At 30.8% G+C, this 27,559-nt stretch overlaps 1 protein-coding gene across 2 annotated transcripts in view; it reads right to left on the bottom strand.

Annotated features, from left to right (window-relative positions):
* Positions 1-836: 836 nt before the first annotated feature.
* The window catches only part of LOC139500586 (calsyntenin-1-like), a 50,089-nt gene continuing 23,366 nt past the window's right edge, over positions 837-27,559 (bottom strand). The window contains exons 4-17 of one of the 2 annotated variants that reach the window (XM_071289341.1): positions 26,609-26,817; positions 22,588-22,734; positions 21,440-21,628; positions 19,056-19,328; positions 17,831-18,012; positions 17,056-17,185; positions 16,317-16,471; positions 14,306-14,457; positions 12,999-13,300; positions 11,922-12,086; positions 7,736-7,881; positions 6,596-6,728; positions 5,938-6,119; positions 837-4,788 (exon numbers count right to left, since the gene is read on the bottom strand). In XM_071289341.1, the coding sequence (XP_071145442.1) occupies positions 4,618-4,788; positions 5,938-6,119; positions 6,596-6,728; positions 7,736-7,881; positions 11,922-12,086; positions 12,999-13,300; positions 14,306-14,457; positions 16,317-16,471; positions 17,056-17,185; positions 17,831-18,012; positions 19,056-19,328; positions 21,440-21,628; positions 22,588-22,734; positions 26,609-26,817 (2,536 nt within the window). In that variant the 3' untranslated portion in view covers positions 837-4,617. The remainder of the gene's footprint in view (positions 4,789-5,937; positions 6,120-6,595; positions 6,729-7,735; positions 7,882-11,921; positions 12,087-12,998; positions 13,301-14,305; positions 14,458-16,316; positions 16,472-17,055; positions 17,186-17,830; positions 18,013-19,055; positions 19,329-21,439; positions 21,629-22,587; positions 22,735-26,608; positions 26,818-27,559) is intronic. The other variant, XM_071289342.1, reaches the window with a different exon arrangement.

The raw sequence follows: 27,559 nt of genomic DNA, 5'->3' as shown, positions 1-27,559 counted from the left end.
AATTCTGCAATATATAAAAAGACATTTTTTTGTAAAGTATTTTTATTTGAAACAGGAAGACACACACAGTCTAAAGATGTACATCCTGTCAACAACAGCTGTTATACCATATTGAACCTAATATTTATATGAAGTGCCTTGCAGACGGAAAATCAGTTTCATACATACATATTATTAACATTATTCATTTTTTTTTTTAATATTACAGAACTATTAATACCTTTTGTGTGGAAATAAGTTATATATTAGGTCTAACATGGTAATAGAATAACCTTTTACAACACTCTCATTTTGTCAAAGAAAAGGGCCCATTCTAGAAATTCTAGCCCAAATAAATATTAAAATAATTCACATGTACTGTTTCTTGATATACATGTATCATTGTTTGAAAGAGTTCAAATATAATTTTATACAATGAATTTCTTCATTATCATTATTTAGTAAAAGAATTAACCTCTCAAATAAATTGAACAATAATGATCTGAAATTTTTCCATACAACGAATTGAACAGGCTTATAAAATCAATCATGTTAGTAACATAGAGATCATGGCTTGGTTTTGTCCACTTAAAAGTTTTTCAATTGTTGCTCTACAGCAATTCAAATCAATACAGCTTGAAAGTAATCATATATCTTTAGCTTTTTACAAGTATTGGGGAGGTAGATAACTTATTTTAAAATACTAACAGAAAGAAGGCCATAAAAATGTCTTCAAATAAACATTTATTTCATTATGGCAGTTTGTAAGCTAAAAATAAAATAAATTGACCAGTAACAAAAATAGCTGGCACCTATTACTTTAAAACTATACATATCTTATATAATTTCCAATGAGGTTTTTTCTTTAATTTGGTACTTTATTTGGTACAAGGAAAAAATCTAACAAGTAAAAAATTACATCTGAAACACAAATTTTGAATGATCCTTATACCCTTTAAACATAGAGAAACTTAAATATCACAAATAATTTGGTATCATCTTTCAAGACAGAAAACAGTAGCATTAGTGTTACAAATCTTAAAGTTAATAGTTTCAACCATTAATAAGTTTTTTTTACAACACATTTTTTAGGTAGTTTATTAGTGCATGTATCTAATTTCAAAAGAAAGTTCTGGAATATTACCATTTTATGAATTTTTTCTCTGCTTAAAACAAACAAACTTTTCAAAACAAATGTCTCAATGATAAAGTTGTGACAAAGCAACTGAAAGACTTTTTATGCTGCAATTTATGCTATAAAATGTAACCATGACTCATAAAAAATGGGGGCTAACTCTAGCTTTTCTAAAATGAATTGCATGTTTTTTTCACTTTCAGATACAAACTATGTTGTATTCAGCTATATATTGCACAAGAAAGGAAATACAAGAACATTCCATTTCACATTATTTGTTTGTATGGCTTATACTTTTTATCTTAAATAAATTCCTAAGCTCTCCTTTTTTCTGACTCTGATTAAGCATCAACAATCAAGCCAGTACAAATGTATAACTTTTTACCAAATTTTTTATCCTATAAATTTGCCTACCAGTGTGACTGACAATATATCGCACCATAATAAGAAAACTGGTATTCATAAATTCAAAAGTCATTATGCTAGTTTAAGAAAATAATAAAAAATCATTAGAAGAGGTTAAAAATTGGGTTATGGTAATAATAACAAATTGTATCCTGCCACTGTGCCAGTGGTCATATTTTATTTACATACAACCTGTTTAAACAATGTACACAGAACAAATAAAAATACACAAAAGTCACAACACTGAACAATTATCACATTGACGATGATTTATGTATAAATGTTATTTATTTCAATCAAGTCTAAGTTATCCCTATCAGGAAGTAAAAAAAGACAAAATAATGTGAGAAAAATTAATAACTATCCTTATCAATGCAGTTAGTATATTGACATAATCTCCTATTATTTATTCAAAGATGAAATAAATATTTCTTTTAAAATAATTTTGAATTCAACTATTTTTCTTCTTATTGCCTATAGCAAAGTGTAAATAAGATAAGAAATATTATTGCACACTTCTATACAAAATCGGTCTCATATTGTTATTTGTCAACAATTTATTTTGGCATGCAGTATACTATCTAAATTTCAATAATTTCTATAATCAAATTTTCTCCTCAATAGCTCTAAAATCTATGAAGCAATAAAACATAGGAATGTAAAGCAAAAGTAATTGATATGTTTATTTAACTTTTTTTATATAATTTTACACCTTAACAAGTTCTGCATTTGTGAGGAATGTGTTCCTGGAAATTATTTACAAAAGATAAAAATTTTGATTGCAGCTCATTGCTTCTGAGAGATAAGTGAGCAATTTAAACAAAACTAAAATCTAAAAATAGCATTCCCATTTGATATAACATTCTATGTTATAAAAGTTTAAATCTATACAGGGATTTTTTATCTTAGTCTTAGAGTGTACTTTTTATAATCAATACCCAAAATTGACAACAACACTTCGAAGTGTTGTAACAGTTGTCAATTTTGGGTATTATTTTATGTTGCATTTATTTGCATAATTTGACAACCCTGCATACCAAGGTATCCACTTCAGGGACTCTAACGAAATGATTCACACAGGCGTTGGTTCACCACATGGAGTTTAATTTTTTATAATCAAGTTTTATCTAAATAACACAAATGAAGAGTGTTATTTATGTTGTTATTATATCAATAGTTATATTATTTCTTCATGAGTGTTATGATGGGTTGGGGTGTTTTCAAAAGCATAAAAGCTTTCAGATGATTTGCGCTATAACTGTAATTATTATGTATTGTAAATTTAACAGAGCTAAATTGTCTAAAATCCATCATGAGCAGTTATATATATTGATGCTGTTGAATTGATCACCCGTCTTTGAGAAAAAGGTTAATTAAATTCTTACTTTGTACATAAGAAAAACTTGGAAATGTTATGAAACAATGATAAAAACAATAATAAAAAAATCGTTGATGAAAACATTAATATGCTGCTGTAATCTTCTTTGTTTTAATTTCCATTCAAATTTTATAAAAGCAATTTTTTTTAAAAACTTTTTATACCTTCAACATTTAAGAATTTTCTTTGTATAGGTATCAGTTAGCTTTCAGCATTGTTGTCTTGAAGTTATATTTGCCTTGTTTTTAAATATTTATTTATATAAAGTGATTCACTGAACGGTTATGGAGTTCTTACAATGTCAAATGGTATTTGACTAAATACATTACAGTCACTTTAAGTATTCATCTTTTAACAATGGATATTAAATGATAAAAATAAACATGTTATTTACATGTAGAATTTTTTGCAGCATTATTTCCCCCTCACTCAACTGTAAACAATGTGAAACAAGACAATTTACAAATATTTATCAGTCATACTCTGAACAATAATTATTTACAAAAAAATTAAAGCACTATAATAAATAAAATGATATAAAGATAACTGTACTCTCTGTTTCTCTAATGTACAAATTTTCAAAGCACAAACTATGAAAATTATAATTTTCTATCAGATTTTAGTAGAATGACCTTTAGCTACAGATTGTCTCTTTACATATAACTTCATTTAAACCATTGAAACCTAAATAGATCCTCGTAGTCAATTTATTTATGAGACTTTGCTGTAACAATCATTCCTGCATGTTTATATTGTAGGATTTTAACTAGTGGTTTGTTCAGATGATTCCATTTAAAACTCAGTCTTAAAAATATCCAAATCTTCATTGTATTCTGTTTTTATTAGCAGTTTTTATTTCACATTAACTTACTTTTAATGAACTTTGAACCATAAAGTACATGTGGTACTCTAGTACATAAATTGTGAAGATAAATGCACATGAAAATAGTCCAAATACAGTTGTTATCATAGTTTGTGCTTTGAAAAGAAAGCAAATGTACAAGCGAGTGTTCTATTGTAACATATAATGGTGTGCAACACATATATATTTTATGATTCAATTATGATTTATGAAATGTATAAAAATGAATGATAAAAATATTCTTTATAAAAACAATTCAAATTAGTCCCTCCCCCTCCCAAAATTTCTTGTTATAAAACCATTGTGTAGAAGCATATCAATATTAGACACTATAAATACATTATTATGCCTTATTTGATGTTAATATATTCCACCATATTTTTACTCTGCCAAATATATTTTTATTTCATCAATTATCATTTCAACCATGTAAAGCATAGTAAAAATTGAAAATATCAATGAGTTATGTCCAAGGATAATTCTATAGATATGGCCAGGAATTTATGTCCTTTTCATTTGTATTAACACATGAATTGTTTGAATGAATAAAATAGTTGTGAATAAGTACAAACAATAAGCACCATTAATCATTCAAAACAAGTTCTTTGCTAAATATGGACAGTTTTTTTTTCAACTGGACACGAATTGACCTTCACAAAATCTTATTGTCATTTTACAAACAATCCAACAGCTTACCGTTAAGCTTTAACAAAAATTGTGCACTTTGTTCGTTTTTGTTACCCAATGCCCAAAAAGTGAACAAATTATATAATAATAAAACTTTCACATGGTTTAAAAAGAAAGATTACAAATTTCTCAATATGCTGATAACAGTTCAACAAAACAATGTAACAGTATTTAAATGGACATAGTAGAATCGTCCCATTCTAAATCGCCCATTTTCTGTTTTCTTTCTGTTTCCTCCTCCTCCCCAGAGCTATCACTGTTGTCATGGTAACTACTGATATCATCGTCTGAATCACTGTCATCCTGCAATGGCTTTCTTACTTCTTCTTCATAATCAAATACCTGGAAAAAATAAAATAGACTATTGGTAGGAAGCAGTTGTTGTATTTAAATTCTGAGAAATATAAAACCTATTTCTCAGTGGGGGAGTGGTCTTAGTAGGAAATGATGTAATTACTAACCAGTCACACTGAGGTTGTGAGATCGAACCTCACTCGTCCAGGTGCACTTGACTCTTTGTTTGTATTCTTATTGAAGGTGATGGTTTTCTACAGGCACTCTGGCTCCCTCCATCAATAAAGACTGGCTGCTACGAAATAGCCCAAAAGAGGTGCTTAAAAGTGGTGTTAAAACACAGAAATTTGAATCAAAAATAAAGTCAATAATGCAAATACTCCAGGGGTGGATCCAGCCAGAAGGGGGTTCCCAACCAGGATAAAGGGGGGGGGGGTCCAGCTATATGTCCCCATTCAAATGCATTGATCGACCAACCCCCGGAACCCCCCCCCCCCCCCCTCTTTGGATACGCCAATGTTCTCCTTAGTAATAAACCAATCTCAAGTTGTTATTTATGAATGAGTTACACTGTAGATGAACTACTTATACAACTTTGTATTTAGAGGTCATGTATGCTGCATATATATCTGTAGTATTCCTGTCATATGGAACAGTTTGGTATGCAATTACTGTAAATTCAGAAATTAATGCCAGGTTTTTATTATTGTGAAAAATGATACAGAGTTGTAAACGCAATAAATTAAACTCGCATTCTGAAATATTTTATATGAATTTTAAACAGGATTTTTCTTTAAATCGTAAAAATTAAAATCGCATTTAGGGCCAAAATGACAAAATCGCAATAATTTGTGAATTTACAGTATTGTAGTTTGGAAAGTTAAATCACTAACAAGACATTGATTATAAGTATTTATTAAACAATTCCTATAATAAATGAAATAACAGTGTTCTAATGTCCCTGCACTGCACATATTCTATCTGTTTTGTGCAAAGGCAATAACTAAAAAGAAATATTTTTTCTTTAAAACTTTTTAAAAATTGTCTTACTGGAGTTTTGAGGACCTGACAGCAATTTGCAATATATTTAATGTTTCAAGTTATCTGAATGCCTGTTATATGCGGAGGACAAAAAGATATAATACTGATTTAGTATGGAATATCCTAACACATGTATAATGTTACTACAAATAATACCTCTTTCTCCATTGGATTCTCTGTGATATTTAGTTCAGTATTATCCCATTCCATATCTAATTTGTCTTCGACTTGTACGACTTGTGTCTTCCTATGTGTAGCTCTTATCCTGATTACTCCCAAGATAATCATAAACATGAGAAAACCAACACACACAACAATGATAGCAACCATACCAACATCTGAAATATAAATGATGCAACGTCAGCAACAAGGCTTCAGTAATTCAGCAACCTAAATTAAATTTAGTTCACTGATCTAATAGGAATTTGATTAGGTAAACATTTGGTTAGAGATTTTTTCATCAACAGAATCAAACTTTTTTTGAAAATCTTGATTGAAATGAAAAAATACACGTCAAGTAATTTGTAATTTACAAAAAAAGCAAACCACACAGTAAACCAAGATTAGCTGTTCTTGTTTCTTAGAATTTACTATTTAGCATGAATTTTGATATTTTGGAAGTACACAATCGAAATGATTTATAAGAAAATAATTGGTAGTTACTATAAAGGCAAAAGCTATTCTTTTAAAAACTTGCTTCAGCATTAAAAGTAAAATGCTAATTGTTTAAATTTCATATTTCCACTGACTATCCACGATTTCAATATCCTAACAATGTATACATACTTGGAGAAGAACTACAATGTATACATACTTGGAGAAGAACTATTGACCATTCCCATAGAGTTGACTGGCATGTTCATGTGTTGTGATTGTTGTACATGTTGTACAGATTTCTCAGCATGGGCAGCTACTGGCTGAACTGGTTCCTGGTGCATAGCTACAACCTGTTATCAACCAAATTAAATCATCATTAAATAATGGGATAGGCACAAAATAATTGCATGATTTCAAATTGACATACATAATAAAGATATGGGTAGTCATGTCTGGATGATTAAGAAAATCTGAGAAGAATGTTTTTTTTTACCTGTTTTTGCCTGATAAGACCTTCCTGTAATAAAAATAGTTGAATTTTTTTATGTTTTCTATGTTCCAAGACAAAAGGGACTTGGTTTACTTCAGGAAAGGAGAATTGTATGTGCATAAAACATTTTCAGTGATGAACAAGTTTTAAATATATAAATTTTATATTTTTTAAAACAGCATCTTTATTTTTTCATTAGATACTAGAAACATACATACTTAATGTGCTTGCATTCAAACGCTGTTAAAACAAGGAATTATTTGAATCTGGAATAATTTTGAATTCTGAAAAATTGATTTGAAATGTTTGATAAAAACTAACCCAACAAAATAGGGCAAGTTAGTTCATACTGAAATGATAGTGAAAGTAAAATTAACCTTAGCCATGATCCTTAGTTGGGTTAGTTTTCAGAATTCAAAATTATTCAATGATCAAATAATTCCTTGTTTTAAGGAAGTTCGCTACTCAGTTTCAAAATAAATAGATTTCCATAACACTAGTATATATATTGACAGGGGAGTAATCGAGGAAGCAAAAAAGCAAAAAAAATATAGAGGTCAATGTGCTTGTTTTCGAGATATTAGCCATTGGAATTTTGGCAGGAAAATGTTCTGTCTTGATTTTTCCTAGCTTTATCATTGACAAGTTAAGGTCTCAAAAACTGTTAAAAAATAACTAAGATTTTACAAGACTTTTACAAATGGCTTATAATTATACATGTAAAAGATTTATACAACGAAAAATGGGGGTCAATGGGCTAAAATTTTTAAGACATTCAAATGGATAAAACCAGAGGATTTCCAAAATCAGACAAAAATTCCAAAACATGACAAGCGAACATCCTTAAGTTCCTTCTTCTACACTTGCCTTAATGAGAAAATCATTGCTGATAAATCTACCATTCTGTGATGAACAGCTGAGTACAAACTTTCTGCTGCTTAACATTTCAGCATTACTATGGACATAGGTCACTCCTTGGAGTACCAACTCATAATTCTTCATCTTGTCAGCATCTGTAATAAACAACTCAATATCAAAACAAAGTTTTCAAATATTCAATTATTAAAAACATGTTTTTTGGGTTGTTATTTATGTTAACAAGAACGTTCCAACTGCTGATCACCTGCTGTCATCTTCAACATATAAGAGTTATTATTATACCTTACATATATTACAAACAATTCTATTGGGTAACACCTTATCACGTGACATTGAAAAATTCAGGTAATTTTCATTTAATTTCAAGGAAGGGAGAATAACCCTAAAAATGTACATTAGCGCAGAATAACCTTATTATTCACCGGCGAATAACCTTTTCAGTTCCTTGATTTGCACTGGAGTTATCTCCCATAAAAATGATGTCACAGACGTAAATAAACAAAATGGCAGCGTTCACGTTACACTATAAGCCCATGGAGGGACGTGGAAATAATGTTTAGGCATGAATAGAGTGCCAGCAGCTGATGATATATCTTATAAACAGTCCTTTTCAGGGCCATCAATATTTTACAATAAAGATTCTACCTTTGTTGTACAGTCGAGAAATTCTAGAACACAAATGTAATTTCTGAATACGTCAGCTTGTGTTTCACTGACACTGTTTGTTATGTAAAGAATATAGTAAGTGTTCAAAATGCCCACCCACTGTTTGTTCGGTATAATAAAACAATTGTGGCCCCTTAGAATCGATAAATATCCAAAATTGTCAACCCTTAAAAGTTATTTCACTTCATGCTGCCCCCTCATTAAAATAACCTTCTTGTGTGACAATTTTGGATATTCACCTTTTCAACAGGCCATAATTGTATATTAAACTGACTAGAATTCATTCTAATGCTCAATGCAGACATCCAACCTTTTTTTTAAATAAACTGTTATCACAGAGATATGTCTCGCCTTTTTGTAATTTTGATTGTGCAAATGTTGAAAATCAAAATAGCAATATTATAACATCTTACACAAGTTATGAAAATATTCAAAGTTAATAACCATGACTGAGTTACATAGCTAAACAATCCATGTAAATAAGATGTGTCAATGCTTATACAACTGCATACCAAATACCATCATGACCATTGACTTATTATAAGTCGTTCCAAAATCTAAATACAAACATCAACTAGTAAACTATAGAAAAGTTTCAAAGTCAATAAGAGTGGGTGGTGCTATATAATCTCTATGGATACCATGCTTGCAAATGCCAATAAATTTGCATACCAAATATCATTAACATTTTAGCCGTTCATCTTAAACTGATCTAATCACAAACTAATACATGTAAACAAAGATAAGTTTCAAAGTCATTAGACTGTGGGCGTGGTTGAGGGGTAAGGCCAAGTATTCTCCATGGAAATAAGATGTGCCAATGCTTATAGAACTGAATACCAATTCACATTGGCCTACCACTAATGGTTCCCCTTGAATTGACCTAATCACAAACTAATACATAATAACTCAGAAAAAATTTCAAAGTCAATAGACCATGACTAAGGGGGCGGAGCCAAATTATCTCCATAGAAATGAGGTATACCGATGCTTACACAACTACATACCAAATATCATTGACCTACCACTTGTGGTTTCCCATAAACTGACCTAACCACAAACTAATACATGTAAAATAAGCAAAAGGTTCAAATTCAATAAACCACGACTACGGGGGCGTAGCTAAATTATCTCCATGGAAATGAGATGTGCCAATGCTTACAAAACTGCATACCAAGTAACATCATCCTACCACTAATGTTTCCCCTTGAATTGACCTAATCACAAACTTATATATGATAACTCAGAAAAAATTTCAGTCAATAGACCATGACTAAAGGGGTGGAGCCAAATTATTTCCATAGAAATGAGGTATACCCATGCTCACACAACTACATACCAATTATCATTGACCGGTCACTTGTGGTTCCCCATAAACTGACCTAGTCACAAAATAATACATGTAAAATAAGCATAAGTTTTATAGTAAATAGACCATGACTGAGGGGGCAGGGCCAAATAATCTCCATGGAAATGAGATGTGCCAATGCTTATATAACTGAATACCAAATATCATTAACCTACCACTTGTGGTCCCCCATAAACTGACCTAATCACAAACTAATACATGTAAAATAAGCAAAAGTTTTGAAGTAAATAGACCATGACTGAGGGGGCAGGGCCAAATAATCTCCATGGAAATGAGACGTGCCAATGCCTATATAACTATATAACTGCATACCAAATATGATTGATCTACCACTTATGGTCCCCATAAACTGACCTAATCACAAACTAATACATGTAAAATAAGCAAAAGTTTTGAAGTAAATAGACCATGACTGAGGGGGCAGGGCCAAATAATCTCCATGGAAATGAGATGTGCCAATGCTTATATAACTGCATACCAAATATGATTAACCTACCACTTGTGGTTCACCATAAACTAGACCTAATCACAAACTAATACATTGTTGACGCTGCCATCACCCCCACCAGAAACAGCATACCTATATATCTTGCTTTTTTACTCCGTCAAGGCGAGACAATAACAGATGACATAATTATACTGACTTTTTTCATGTTTTTTGTGTATATGAACCTTCCAATTAACTGGAACTATTTAACCCAATTCCAACTTGAGTCATATTTCCATGCATAAAACTTTTGAACAGATTAAATGTGTGCACCCTTCTCATCATTGATTTGTACAAATTATTTGTACATTTTACATAAGACAATCTGAGAAGTTTTCCACATCTACAGTGGTTTATTGATAAGAAAAACAAACACTGTTGAGCATTAGCACAGCTCAGACCAGTAACATTACACACAAATGTAAAATGTAAATAACAATCAATCATGAATGAAAAATAATGTATGATTTGAATTTTAATATCCTAGATATAAAACCATAAAATATTCTTATACAGGAAGTAGTACAAAACATATGACTCATAATTCACCTTAAATCAGCGTATCCAAATCTCTGTCTGACCGACAAAATATCATTCCGTCAGACAGAAATGTTAAGAATTTTTTAGTTGAACATATAGTAGAAAATGTCAAATTTCTTTGTCAGTCAGACAAACCCTCAAACAGTTTGTCACAGACTACTTAATTATTGATGATAATAGCATTTCTGTATTTGTCAATAAGGAAACATTGAATCATATTAGATATTAGATCAAATGATATTCTTGTACAAGAAAGTAGTAAGATTTTGAAGTAAATGAATACATAGAATAAATGATAGATCTTTTGCTGTACAATTCAAAATATACATCAGTGTCACTTGAAATATTGATGTTGAAAGGTTTTCAATATTGAAAACTAATCATATATAAAGAAAATTACAAAAGGTTTTTTGTTAGAAATACATACTGTGAATTCATTTATTTTCGTGGGTACCAATTTTCGTGGATTGCAGAAAACTTGCCTTTTTGTGGAGATGTAATTTCTTGGTTTTGCCAAAGTGTGCATAAAACCTGGTAGAAAATTTGTTATTCTTCGAACATTTAAATTCCTGGTTCACCTGTACCCACGAAATCCAACGAATGATAGTGAAACCACAGTAGAACATCTTACACTTTTATATTACCTATGTATCAAATATACTGTAGACTAATATAAGCATATTGTATTTGATTTATGTATTACCATGGATATAAATATTTTGGAATTGAAAGAAAAAATACATCTGTATGGAAACTTCATTTCAATGTTTTAGAAAATTCTACATACAAGCCTTTAAGATAAAATAAAATCAACGAATACTGTGGAGTCATTTAATATTTTCGTGTGTATAAATTTTCAAGGATTGAGAAAAACTTGCATTTTCTTTGATATTTGATACCATGATTTTACTGATATCTGCATCTAAAGCCTATATTGAAATTTGTTGAACATTTGAATTTGAGGTTCACCTGTACCCACGAAAAACACGGAAATTGGTGTCCAACGAAAATGAATGATTCCACAGTATAAGACATAATGCATCGTAAGACGTCCATCGTAAGACGTCTTTAACCAATTTACCTCAATGACAAGTCTTCTCATTAACACTTACTTGTAATTTGTAATCCACTGTTAGTTTCACTGGATTCTAACTTCATGTTGAATTGTGTCATGATATCTACAGGGACCGTCATATGTTCTACGTGGAAATCAAGTGGAGGCTCTGCTTTAATTGTACATCTGTCTAGTAGCAAGGCATCGTCTGGCACAGTTTTTTCTATAAAATACATTATACCTTTCTTCTTAACATGCACATTTCATCTATCCTAATACTGTTATTAACAAAATTTAAATTTTGCAAGAGTAGAAATTACACTAATACATAAAGTTGCAAATATAAATCTTGGATCTTTTCTTATCAAAATACATGTATTCTAGAACCTATCTCAAACAATTTTCTATTATTTTGTTCTATTTTATTTTGCGCAATTATACAAAGTGAATAAAATCATATACTGAAACACTATCTTTCGCAATATTGATCAAACCAGTTACAAACATTTTCATAATTTAAATCATGTTTTTTTTTAAAGAGGAAAAACTTAACTTTAAAGAAAAAAAAAATGATGTTATATTGAATAGTATAAAACTGTACAATTACATAAAACTAAAACTATAAACATTTGAAAAACAAGATATTCACCAAACCAAAATATTCATTTAAGCAGAAAGCACTGTTTTCATAAGAATAATAATCTAAACTGAAAAATGCAAGAAAGCTCTATAGAATTTGCTGCCCCATCACATAAGCATGCACTAGTAAATCGAAGGAAATGCACAGGGAATAATCAATTCAGTGTTTGTTTATTCACATCCTTATAGGAAATAATTTATTGAAAAAACTTTAAACTTCAAAATGTTTTTAAATACCTTTTGAAAAATTTAAGTACAAAATTGGACCATAAAATAAGCTCTGGCATTGCAGTCATAAATATTTTGTGTTAATTATTGTAATCAGATTTAGAATTCAACCACTTCTTGTTTTGGTGCTTCAAGCAATAATTTTGTATTTTGAGTACTCAGTAAGGTTTTAAGATCAAGTTCTGACCCTGTGCAGATTCCTTGAATACAGTTGTGAAAATGCTTACGTTTGGTTCTTCTTGTCCCTACGTTACTGAGCCATACTTACGTGATTTTAACTTTTTCTCTAATTTCTTCTGTAGTTTATAAGCTTTAGCTCTATAATTTAGATTATTTAAGTCATCCTGAACCGCATTATTTGTATCATCCAAAATTTCATCCACAAAGTCACCTTGAATATGCATGTCGACATTGATGCCGATATCTTCGAATACTCTGCGTCCAGCTTCGAGATCTTTGACTGAGGCATCTATATTTGACTTTCCTTGGATGGTCAGGGTTGGTTGAGTAGATTGTTGTACCATTATATAACTCTCAGATAGAGGTAGGATTGTCTCTTTCTTTTTACATCTGGAAAAATTAATGTGTAATTATAGATTATCAACAGACTTGAGTTGAGATGTGGCTGAAAAAATTGGATAACGTCACTTTTTTACATGGCATCAATTAACAATGCTATGGGACGTACACGCAAGTGCAGACGACATGTATCATTAGTTTCTAGCGATATATCTTTTTTTTTTCTCTAGCCAGTACGTAGCATGATTGGAAAAATTATCAAAGGAAAAATAAACAAAATAGTTGTAACAGATAATCTCTAATACAGTCAAAAAATTCTTTTGAAACAAATTATGAGACTTAATTTAGTTATTCAAGGAATGACTGTAATATTTTTTCTGTCTATGAAGAAATAACATAAAAAATGTGGTGCACACTGAATAACGTGCGTAGCTGGTTATTTAACAGTGTGCACCACATTTTTTATGTTATTTCGAATAGACAGAAAAATATTACAGTCATTTCTTATAATTTAATTCTAAATTCCATTTTAAACCGTAGAAAACCATGAAAAAACATTGATGACGTCACGGTCACATGACTAATTTATGTCTATGGGCTAATAACAAAATAACGACAGCCAATCAGAAGACGTGTTACATCCAAAATTAATTATTAGCATATATTCTTTTATGTCTCTTAACTTATAGTTAAAGGTTGAATATATGCATTGTCCACATTTGGATAAAATAGCAGAATTGCATTTCTTTAATTTTAGCCATGTTACAATTTTGCCAGACTGGTTTTTCGTTTTATTCTTTGGTTAATATGAAATTCAATTGTTCTTGTTTCTTAATTGGTCAAAATTCAATTATGATGTAATATTTTTCTGCTTGCTTTTTTGCATCTTTTTGTGATGCGAACGTATCAGCAACTTCGGTTCTTAAGGATTTCAGGGATTTATCTGAACTTCCTCCAAATGGCCAAAAAATGGAAATTTTATTTTTTGTAAAAATATACATAAATTTTCTGCTGTCGACATTTTCATCTTCAATTTTTTTTTTTTTTATCACTTACAAGATAGAAGTCCTCATATCAACATTACGTCTGCCGGGTGTAGGATACCGTCTGGAGTTGATATAGGATACTTCATGCAGTAGTCTTTCTACCTCAGTTATATTATGACTGGTAATACTAAACTCTGTCATTTCACTGTTGAAGCTAACAGACTGAAATTAGAATACATGTTAATGTAATGCATTGGATTGATGTCTATATTTCTGTTAAAGAATTAAATTCAAAATTAATGATTTAACTAGCATTTTTAAGAACACCATAACTATACCCATTTTCATTTCAAATTCAAATTCATTTCACTTATTTTTTATATATTTTGCTTTCCAAAATAATTGTTGATACAACATGTAAAGAAGTTTTTGTCGACCTGGGTCACGAAAAGTTATACATAATTAAATAAAGTCATCCGATGAATACAAATTGCAAATTCCTTAGATGACAACAAGAGTGCACACACTGAAATGTCTCGCCTTCTTTACTAATCATTGATATTATGTTGATAGTCCTAAGCATAAAGCTTTATTACAACTGTCACATAAACTTAACATTAACCAAGATAGCTAAACAAAGACCAATGAACCATGAAAATGAGGTCAAGGTCAAATGAACCATGCCAGGCAGACATGTACAGCTAACAAAGCTTCCATACAACAAATATAGTTGACCTACTACTTATAGTTTAATAAAAATAGACCAAAACACAAAAACTTAACACTGAGCAATGAACCGTGCAATTGAGGTCATGGTCAAATAAAACCTGGGGGACTGACATATAGATCATAATATATTTCCATAAACCAAATATAGTTGACCTTTAGCATATAATATTAGATAAAAAGACCAAAACTTATAAACTTAACTTTGACCACTGAACCATGAAAATGAGGTCAAGGTCAGATGACATCTGCCCGCTAGACATGTACACCTTACAATCATTCCATACAACAAATACAGTAGACCTATTGCATAAAGTATGAGAAAAACAGACCAAAACACAAAAACTTAACTATAACCACTGAACCATGAAAATGAGGTCAAGGTCAGATGACACCTGCCAGTTGGACATGTACACCTTCTAGTCCTTCCATACACCAAATATATTAGCCCTATTGCTTATAGTATCTGAGATATGGACTTGACCACCAAAACTTAACCTTGTTCACTGATCCATGAAATGAGGTCGAGGTCAAGTGAAAACTGTCTGACGGGCATGAGGACCTTGCAAGGTACACACATACCAAATATAGTTATCCTATTACTTATAATAAGAGAGAATTTAACATTACAAAAATTCTGAACTTTTTTTTCAAGTGGTCACTGAACCATGAAAATGAGGTCAAGGACATTGGACATGTGACTGACAGAAACTTCGTAACATGAGGCATCTATATACAAAGTATGAAGCATCCAGGTCTTTCACCTTCTAAAATATAAACCTTTTAAGAAGTTAGCTAACGCCGCCGCCGTAGCCGCCGCCGCCGCCGGATCACTATCCCTATGTCGAGCTTTCTGCAACAAAAGTTGCAGGCTCGACAAAAAACTTGAAAATGTAACAAAACATCAATGTTTTTCATTATTCCTTTTTGTCATTAATCAGGCCATTGGCTTCTTAATTTGAATTTGTTACACATTTTATCATGATGGTAAAGATGATTATATGGTATTATTTTTTCTCATTGTTAAAGTTCATACAGTACCTACCCAAGTCATTTAGAAAGTTGTCTCATTGCAATCATATCACATCTCCTTTTTTCACTACTAATAGACTAAATACTGACAGGGTTCATGTCATGGACCAGGCATGTGTGTAATTTTCCATAAGTTATTTTTGTGCCCTTTATAGCTTGCTGTTCTGTCTGAGCCAAGGATCTGTGTTGAAGGTTGTACTTGGACCTATGATGGTTTACTTTTTATACATAGTGACTTGGATGAAGGGCTTTCTCATTGGCATTCATACCACATGGTCTTTACATTTGGCAGTGTTCTGTAATCTGAGAATACTTATACTAACTGTTCCGCTCTCCATTTCTGACAGAGCATGGAATTCTAAGTTTTCTTTACAGTCATTTAAACATCTGATTACTCTTTCGCTCTCAGTTTTATCCTTCAGTATAGACAATCCAGCTAAATATCCATGGAAATATTTACCAAATTCATTTTCTTTTCCTGCAAAAGTCATGTAAATAGTCATTATATTACAATCAATAATCTACAATTCATACATTTTTATCAAAGGTTGCATTCAATGTATTTTTGTTTAACTTTCAATTTAATTTATTGCAATAATCCAGTGATAACAAATAATAAGTATTAATTGTTATTTGTGGGATAAAAATCTCCATGGCGTTTGAAGGTACAGGTGAACAACCACAAATTTAAATGTTTAAACAGTATAATTTTAATAAGCATGTTTGTAGTCTTTGACCAGAACCAAGAAACCAAATATCCACAAAAATACCATTTTCCCTTAATTCACAAAATAAAGCCACAGTAATTTACACATATTTTTACATTTAATTAGGTATTTGTCTATCATGTCTATATTTGTCCAATTTTATTTTTTCATTGAGGACTCAGCAGTAATTTTTTTTTATTGTATTGTCCATTTTTTTTAATATTTCATTATATCTTTTCTATGTATTATTGTATTGGTTAACAAATTTTGCTGATTTTACAATTTCTAAATACAAACACTTACAAATGTAACACAAATTAGTCAAATATTCCATAATATTTATTTTCCTTCTTACCTTGCCAACAAGCTCCAACCACCAGTTTTGTAAAATGGACTTTCTGAGAATTATGGATTGGCCAGTCATCTAAGATTTCCTCATTAGATGTATCAGGGATCAGTAGCATGCCATCAATATACAGTCTAACCTAGAAACAAATAGCAATTATATTAGTAAATCTGGGACATTTTATTAACATAACATCACTATACAATCTATCTTATGAGCAAATAACAAATATATTAGTACTTGCATCAAACTTGTCATTTTTTAATATGCTCTTTTTTAACGAAAAAGTTTAGTCTGAAATTCAATTCTCATCAGGCACTTCCAATCAAGACAGTATTTAACATGTATTGTCTAAATCTGATTTAGTAATATTCCTAGGCGATTCAAAAAAGTTTTGGCTTGATTTGTGAAATCATCTTTGTAAAGGAACTGTTCCTATTTACACAAACTAATTTGTTTGCCTATAGACATGAATACAGTGTGGAGTTTCTATTCAAATTCATGTTAATTTATCACTCCCTAGAGGGGATATGTTTATGCTACAGTGCCTCATAACATGTTAATCAAGAAGGCCAATTACTCTTACAAGTCTTAAGATTAAATAACAGTAAAAGTATAGCATCTTACAACAGTTCTAATCAAGATACTTTAATAAGCATTTGTTGACAAAATCTGATGATGTAAATGAAAATAACACTTCATTTTTGTATAATTTATATTGGTACAAATTAAAAGAAATGTCAGTATTCATGATCAATTTTTTTTTTACAGATAGTGGCATTACCTCAGGGAAGTCCACACTGACAGCATAATGATGCCACTGGTTATCATTGATTTGTGGTATGTGCCACCTCCATTCAGCTGGTTTAAACACATCCATGTCTGTTTCGTCCTCTGCCTCACGCCTCAGTAAGAAGACAAATTTCTCTCCATGTACAAACATGGAATAATGGTGTCTGTCCATTCCTGAAAACATTTACACATGTAATATTATAATCATGGTAAGTTATGGTTGTCTTATGCCAATATGGTAATCTTAAGATAAAAGGCAAAGTAGAGTGTATATCACTAAGGCAGTATTCAAACAAGGTAAAATGCTACAAAAGTAATCTGGATAGCAATTTTCATCCAGATGATACCAAGTTACCATCTTAGTGTACAATTCAAACTAGATGGGTTTTTTTACTGACCTTTTTGTTGGGTTGCTGTTTCATTGATGTTTACCCATGTGTTAAAAAAAGGTTGATTAACTGGTGTAATGTCAACCTTTCAAGTCTAACCTAATCTGACAAATTCTACATTAAAAATTAAAACTAAAAGTCGAGAATATTGTACTGTATTAAAAATACTGCCATAACTAACCAATACACCTAATTGACTTAAATGCATTTATTTGATTCTATATTTATCTTGATTATGTCATCTCTGAGGTACACCACTTTTAACATGAATTGTTAATGCTTCCATGATGCCTAGCCCACACATGTCAATTTATTATATCTCTTGTTTAATAAAATACTAAAAATTGAAACTGAAAGTAGAGAATATTGTATTAAAAATTCTGCCATCACTAACAAATACACCTAATTGACTTAAATGTGGATTTTTATCTGAATTTACTTTCTGCTATCATTTCAGTGGGGCAACCAGATTGTACAATCTGGAATTGTTCCACATAGGAAGCCGATCTGTGAACCCTTCCAGAGCACCTGAAATCATTTATGGTTTATGGTTGTGTTTATGTTGCTCAGTCGTTTTTTCTATGTTGTGCCTTGTAGGGTGTTGCTTGGTTTTTTTATCAGATTATTTTAAAAAAAAATTTCACCATGACTTTCAATTTCTCATGCGAGGTTTAAACATTCCTTTAGGTATATCCCCTTCTCTCTTGCCAGTCCTATACCATCCTTGGAACACGTGTAAAGAGTATAATCTTTCTGATCTGTGATACATCCTTATGTGTTTAATCTTTTTCACACTTTAATACACTTATAAAATACACTAAATCTTACCATCCCCATCACTGTTACATAAAATATGTTCTTTTTGTGCCTTCTTCTTTGCTTCTGTGTCTTCTGAAAAGGTGTGTTTCATCCATGTAGAGATGGTAAAATGTTTGTGTAATGTGTGGTTGAACGAAGCCTTAGGGACCTCTACAGCATTTGTCTTTCCATCAAAATAGAAGATCTGGTCACTTTCCTTGCCATCGTCAGTGGGTAGATTTTTGGTCCATCCTGTTCCCACACCGGGAGATGGTAATAGGTCTATACTCTCACCACTGGCACCTGGAAAATAAAAATATACTTAAGGTCACAAAGGGCAAGATGTTTGAATTAAATTAAAGACAAATAAACTATTAAACACTGTGACAATTATTTCAATGGCTACCAATTTTCTTAGATTGAGGAAACATTGATTTTTTATGGTTTATGCAAATTCTTCAAACAAGCCTATAGCTATAGGAAACTTATATCTAACTGAAAACTAAACTTCACCTACAACAATAAAATCACAAAAATCAGTACACCATGCATAATACTGAATCAACAGTAAAGTCCAACCCTATTGTGGCAAACTTTTTTATCTTAATATCTCTTAAGATCATTTATATAGAGCTTATAATTTTCACCATTTTGTCCTCAAATAATACTCATTCTAACCTAATGCCTTACAATTTTGACCTTGATTGAAGGGGATGGACATAATGATCTTTTATGGATTTGAGATGTTCTAATGTTTATGCAACTGTATACTAAATATCACAGATTTATCATAAGAGATTCTCATTAAAATGAAATAACTATGAACAATAATTTTTTATCACAAGATACTTGAAATTAGTACATGGTTGTTACCTTAAGCATCTTAAGTATCCAGAATGACAATACATGTAAACAACAAAAGAAATGTAATAATTTGCCTTAAGTTTGAATTTGAAAAGCTAGAATTGAAAAGATATGCAATTGCACCTACATCTATATTTTATCAGGTAATCAATAATCTGCCAATAGTATTACCATATTCCACAATAAAGTTGGTCCCAATACTACAAACATCTAGATAATTCTCCTCTTAAGAACTTAGACAAATGTCAATTTTATTAGATTTTTTTCTTTTCCAAATGTGATTTAATGTAAAACTGTGAATGATTTAAAATTCATTGACAGAAGCAATACAAGTGTAATCTCATTCTATAAAATATACTCTAATTGACTATATCTTAGCAACCAAATAGGCTTTAGTTCCCGTCTATGACCAGTCTAAATAAGTCAGAGAATTCATTATAGATACTTATATTACCATCCAAGTCAAAATATTTAATTCAACAAGAATGTGTCCATAGTACACAGATGCCCCACTCGCATTATCATTTTCTATGTTCAGTAGACCGGGAAATTGGGGTCAAAACTCTAATTTGGCAATTAAATTAGAAAGATCATATCATAGGGAACATGTGTACTAAGTTTGACATTGATTGGACTTCAACTTCATCAAAAACTACCTAGACCAAAAACTTTAACCTGAAACTTGCACTATTATTTTCTATGTTCAGTGGACAGTGAAATTGGGGTCAAAACTTTAATTTGGAATTAAAATTAGAAAGATCATATCATAGGGAACATGTGTACTAAGTTTCAAGTTGATTAGACTTCAACTTCTTCAAAAACTACCTTGACCAAAAACTTTAACCTGAAGCGAACGGACGCACAGACGGACGGACGAACGGAGGCACAGACCAGAAAACATAATGCTCCTCTACTATCGTAGGTGGGGCATAAAAATTCAGAAAATGCAATCCTAGATCTAACAATACCTATTTCAAAATAATAAAATTCAATACACAATGAAAAGCGGACATATTGTATAGACAAACAACTGTCTTGTGTTAAAGACTATATGTCTACCTCTGATAGTTTCATCATTGACATTAACCCTGTGTTAAAGACTATATGTCTACCTCTGATAGTTTCATCATTGGCGTTAACCCTGTGTTAAATACTATATATCTACCTCTGATAGTTTCATCATTGACATTAACCCTGTGTTAAAGACTATATGTCTACCTCTGATAGTTTCATCATTGACATTAACCCTGTGTTAAAGACTATATGTCTACCTCTGATAGTTTCATCATTGGCATTAACCCTGTGTTAAAGACTATATGTCTACCTCTGATAGTTTCATCATTGGCATTAACCCTGTGTTAAAGACTATATATCTACCTCTGATAGTTTCATCATTGGCGTTAACCCCACATGTGCCTTCATTCTATCATGGCTCTCCCTATTTAAATTTACCTAGGAGTTTGTTGGGTTTTTTTTATACTTTTATTATTCTCTTTATGTTTCTGAATTCAAAAATCCAATGAAAGACTTAAAACTTTAGTGCTCCTTACCACAAAGTTTCCTCTGAGAGGCTATAGAGTAGGTGTCTCTATCACATCCTTTACCAATATGTTTGGTAGCTAGGAGCATCTTTAGGCTGACTTTCTCTGGCACACAGCCATCACACCAATCCAGGTGAGCATTAGGTGCTATCTTCTGGGCTCCAGACTGGGGTAAATATTCTATTGCTGATGGGAAATCTAAAATTAAATAAAACAACCATTAAAAAATGGTTTTCGAAATATTAAAATTACAACTCTATGCTGTTGTATAGCTGTTTGTAACTTTATTAACAAATCATCTAGAAACAAATATCTGAAACAAATATCATAATACAAATTTTTTGGTGATAATTTATAATTCTGTTTTGTCATTTATAATGTTCTTTTTTTGTTTGGTGTTTGATATCCTACATTTTTGGTATGAGTTTAAATGCTTTTGCTCTTCAAATTAAGATATTCATTAAATTTTGAGTATGTAATTTGAGGGTCTTTCTATTTTCTTTTCTATTAATGGTCTTTTCTTTGTTTTTTGTTTTCTTTATGTTTTCTGTTTCTGTTTGTTTTATTGTTATATACCAAAGCTCAATCTATTCTAGGAATGCTATGCAAATCATTGACAAATATGCAATTTATTCATATTGAAAAGTACTATTCAGAGAGGTATGGATTAGTTCAAAGATTGTGACAACTTTCCATTTACTGTAAACCGGAAAATTTTTGCGCCGTCTTTATTTCGCGATTTGCCAAGTCAATCTAGATTCGCGTCGTTTTAAATTCGTGTTTTTCCGATGTCCCGAAAAAATATCTTTAAATTTTAAAACTGCACATTTGTTTGTGTACCGTTAATTAGTGAACTATATTATACTTGTATGTCGGTAGTAACTTAATCTGATATCAATCAATAAATTGTTTGGACGAGTGAATAGTTTTCATTTGTAAATAAAAATAAAATCTAAATTCATTAGTTGTTTCTAAAGCTATTGCTTTGTGTAGATTTTGTTCATGACTATACTTTGATATAGGTAGGAAACACATCTTTTCCAGTTAAATATTCGCGGTAGTTTTATTTTCGTGTACCAACTGCTACCGCGAAAATAGCGAAAATAAAACTACCGCGAAAATTTCCCGGTTTACAGTAACAACTTCTATGATCTCACCTTTCCATCCATTTTTACAGACTTCCTTGACCCTGATATTGATAGAGATTGGTTTGGACTTCTTTCCTCCACAATCTTTGGCCACCACTTGTATGATGTAGCTGTGCATTTCATTGTAGTATAATGCCCTTGTATTCTTAACAGTTCCTGAAAAATATATAACAAAATTCTTTTAAATGTCCATGAAAATACAACTTTTCCCTAATAATTTATGAAAGCTGGTAACCCCATATAAAATGAATCCAATATATGTGAAACAGAAAACTAGTTCATACCATTGGAATGTTACAGTGTCTAAATAGAAGATGAGTATTTGAAATATATTGTATCATCTTCAGGGGTATTTTCACAATCTTAGATCTAAAGATAAAATCCATATTAAATACAGTCTAACATAGATAAGGAAGGGCATCTAAAACAATTGTTTAGAATATTTTGTTGTATTGTTTTTTTTCATTTTATTTCGACAAAATCTATACCAAAAACCTCTCATTATTTATAAATCTCAATAAACTATGCATAATCTGGTAACTCCAGACATCTAAATATATCTTATTGTGTCGTAACAGTTGTTTAATTGTTGCGCTAGAAATGGCACTTTCATTGATATCCAAAGTGTTACCAATTTAAATTGGTAATTGAAATAATGAGATGCATTACAAAATTAATTATTTATTGTCCTGAAAGGTGACATTACAGAAATTCTATCTAAATACTATACAAATAACCTATCAGGACAAATTTGGCTAAATTTTGCCAACTCAGCAAGATGACTCATCCAGTCATGAAATTGGAAAACAATCCTCCATAGTCATGATAGTATTCCATTAGAATTATAACAGTTTTATTTCACTATGACAGCTAACATAGAACAACGAAAAGATATGCTTCACTGACAGAAGACATTATTCTTGGAATCAATATTAAGAAAAAACAAACTTAAGCTTCTGTACACTTACATTGGTACAAAAGAAGTATGTTCAATAAGGCCCCCATACATCAGTAACAACTGTTTAATAACTAATTAGGATTAAATGGGTGTTTTCACATAGTATTAAAGTTAAAATAATGACTAAATTTAAAATAAGTATTTTTTTAATTCATTCTTATTTTCAGCATTCTTTAAATAACATGAACATTAGAATGGATTTCACTTTCCTATCAAATTCAGAGAAAATGCCACTTTCCATTAGAACATAAACTGCATGTATACTGGACAATTATATCTAACTTGAATACTTAGATTGCTGTTCACTTTTTCGACAGATAAACAGGATATAGCTTGTCAGCTTTCATCAAAATCTTAATTTTTTCACCATTTAAGAGTGTAAATGTCAAAGATATATAACAACTATTCTATTTTTACTTTCTAACAACTTCAAATTATCAAATTGACTTAATATTTGGGGCAAGTTACTTAGTTACGGACATAATACCTTACTCCTTAATTAACCCCTAGTAAAAAATAACTAAGAAATTATTTCAATTTTAAATGGACCTTATACTTGAGGCAAATTAGTCAGAGCATTGTACCCCTACTCCTTTATCCCTTATCATTAAAACTAAATATGAAATTGAGAAATATCACAATTTTGTTTTGAAGTAAAAACAGAAAAATAACAATAAACAGACAGACAGATTTTTCAGGACATATCTTACCATCCTATAAGGAGTCTCTACGTTACAAAAACATAATCACATCATAAAACAGAAAAGTTCATTGCTTTAAAGAGACGAATGACAGATCTTGACAACTCATCTACACTAATAAAGGGAAAAAATCCTTCGAATGAAGATATTCATACCCCCATCCCATTACAATTTCAGACGTACTTCTATAAATACAAGAGATGAGTCACGTTTCTTTAGATCACGACATTTATTGATCCTAAGCCATCAATATAACTTCACGATTCGTATTCAATTAGTATACCAGTGTCTATATCATTGGTTATTTCAAAACAAATCAATACGACGCTGGAGTTGTTTTTTCTACAGTACTCAGAGTTGTACTGTCTTATAATAATACTACTTAACAAGGATATAAATGCCTTCTTAAGAAGCCAAAGAGTACTTGTTATACAGATTTAGTTGCCATCTAAAGTCTGAAAGTTCTTGGACAGCATTAGAAATTAGAAAGATCACCTCATCTCCAGGTCAATGCTTGATTAAGTATTTTCTGCTAAAAGGTTTCTAAATAAAATTAGCCCGTAAATAATTGCTTATAAACACGATAAATGAATTTCCTACCAAAATGTGACTATAAACAAGTCCTGTCAGTATCTGTTTCTTTGAGACAGAATGAAAATATTTGACTTTGTTAAAACTATGGATCAATGCTACTATTTTAGTTGTATTTTTTGTGAGCCAAATCTCTTATGTAACTATAAAACAGTATAAAGCTATGTTGTATGGAACATGTGGAAGTTTTTTTCTACAACATTTAATTCTGAAATTTGGGTTTTGAAGAAGTTTTTTTCTCCTCCTTTCATATTGGCCAAAATTGTTGGATCTTGAGCTTCACAGTATTTGACATGTTTTTATTTTAGATCAGATTTCCAAATGCATGTAGAGTAAAACTTTGGTTAGCTTGCTTGCTTTGTTTGTATTTTGTACAATTGTATTTGAGATGACGTTCAATCAAATTTAAATATAGTTTATGCAGGTCTTGCTATGCCTATCTATATTCATTCAATTTCATTGATATTGTTTGCAGATGTCAATTCTAATTACAATGCATGAGGACAGGTTTACCACACAGAGCAAGCAAGCCAGCCAAAGGTTTACTCCACAAGCATTAAGAAATTAGCTCTAATCAGATAACAGCAGTAATTCCACATATCAAAAATAATAATTACTGTACAATTGCTGCATATATGAGTCTATTAGAGCAACATTGTGACTTTAACAGTGCTTAATCAAAAATGGCCAAACAAACTTTAGGGTAGGGGATAAAAATTAGGGTAGGTAGGGGTAAAGTTAACACACATACTTTTTTTGGCCTTTCAAAGCTGCATAGGAATAGTGCTATCCAGGTAAAATTGTAAGGTTGATTTTTTGCTAAACCTCTATCCCTGGCAATTTTTCGCAACATTAAAATCATACCAAAACTTTCTACATTAACAGTATTCAGTTTACACTTTTGATCTTGTGGGTGTTAATATAGCATGTCTAGTTTCATCTTAAGGAGGAAGAAATGACTATATTTAATTAACTAAACTTTCGATGACCTCACCTTCGTAAGATGGGTCACATTTCATAATCAATAGCACAAAAATATCATTAATTTAGTCTGAGTTTTACACCTAGCAATATTAATTTATCCTTTTATTGTTGGTAATTACTATCTCCTATATCTATTCTCTTGACAATGAATTTCCATGGTTACTAAAGATACAACCAGGACAGTGACCATTACTACAGAAAACTGTTATTTCTCAAAGATTCCTACTGCCATGTTAAATTAATCAACTGTGCTTAATCAAGCAAAAGCCTTTCTTACAATAGCAATTGGCTTATGTGATTTTTCAAAGTTGCAGTTTGGATTCATTTCTTCATATTGATAAACTGGTGAAATATTTTACACCAAAGCAAAACTATATTCAATTTGTTTAATTTTTTTATATTTTATTATTTGTTGCTAAAACTTACAATGTGCATATTATGCAAAAAACAGTTCATGTATATGAAATTTGTTCTAGATTTTTTTTAATCAACAATGCATTAATTCATGCATCTGATCTTAAAAATAACTTTTAAAGTTTTTCTGCTGATACATGTTAGAAACTTGGGTACACCTCCAAGATATTGAATTTCTAGTACATCTGACATGTCTGATCAAAGTTCAAGTATGTAAAATTTCTACTCATTGCTTATATAGAAACATTTGAAAAGCCTGTCATCTACAATTTTAGAGGACATACAGTCTGAGCTTTACAAATGTACCTGCACTTGACCTAAACAACTCTTTTATACAGCATACTAAAATAAACCCATATATATATTTGAAACATAAAATTACCCTCATTATCAACTGAGAATGGGACTCCCGGTGTGATGACTTCATATGAACAGATTTTCCCATATTGTTGTGATTCGTCTTGGTCTATAGCCTCAACTTTAACCAGAGAATCGTAAACCTTTCCTTCTCTCAAATCAGCAAACAAATTGGTTTTCTCAAACTTGGGTGAAAATTCATCTACGTCTAAAACTTTTACGAAAACTACAGCCCTGAAATAAACAAAAAAAAATGATATTTATAAATCATATTAGTGATTAATCAAACTTAATTCTTACTTGGTTCAACACATATAACAATACTTGACTCAAAATTGTTTCAACAATTCACCATTTCAGAATCTAATGCATTAATTGTTGGTAAAGTGTACACCAAAATATTTTGATTTGTTTAGGAACAATATAACGTAACGTCATTAGCTAATTATCCATTATTCGTACACCAAAATTTCAAGAATAATAATTTTACTCATATATAGGCCTTCTGAAACAGTGAATTACTTCTACAAGTATAGAGATCTTACAATCAACCATCATGACCATAGACAGGGGTACAAGGCCTGTTATATTCTTGTATTTGCAACATCAACAATTTAAGTCTTCATTAAAAACTTTAAGGGGAGAGGGTATGATACATATTGGTTACAGTCGCTTTCATATGAAAAGTTTTGGGTTTAACCAAGTTTTTCTGTGTACCAGTCCTTCCCATCGTTACACGACAATCCGTTTACCATGAATCTTATGTAAACGTCTCAATTCTGTAGTGGCTGCATATTCATACATCTTACAAAACTTAACAGCCAAACCTGTGCTAATCCTTATTTCAAGTCCTCTTTTATTGAGTACAGTCAAATAGCTAAATTTAATTTATAGATTTTACAAAAAAAAAAAAATCTTTGTTGCTAGCAGCAATAAGCTTGAGCTAAATACTGTAAGGAAGTACATTTCCTATACA

This window comes from Mytilus edulis, chromosome 13, assembly GCF_963676685.1.
Source record: "Mytilus edulis chromosome 13, xbMytEdul2.2, whole genome shotgun sequence".
NCBI classification, from domain to species: Eukaryota; Metazoa; Mollusca; class Bivalvia; order Mytilida; family Mytilidae; genus Mytilus; species Mytilus edulis.
The sequence above is the reverse complement of the archived record's forward strand: the minus strand, read 5'-3'. Positions and strand labels throughout refer to the sequence as shown.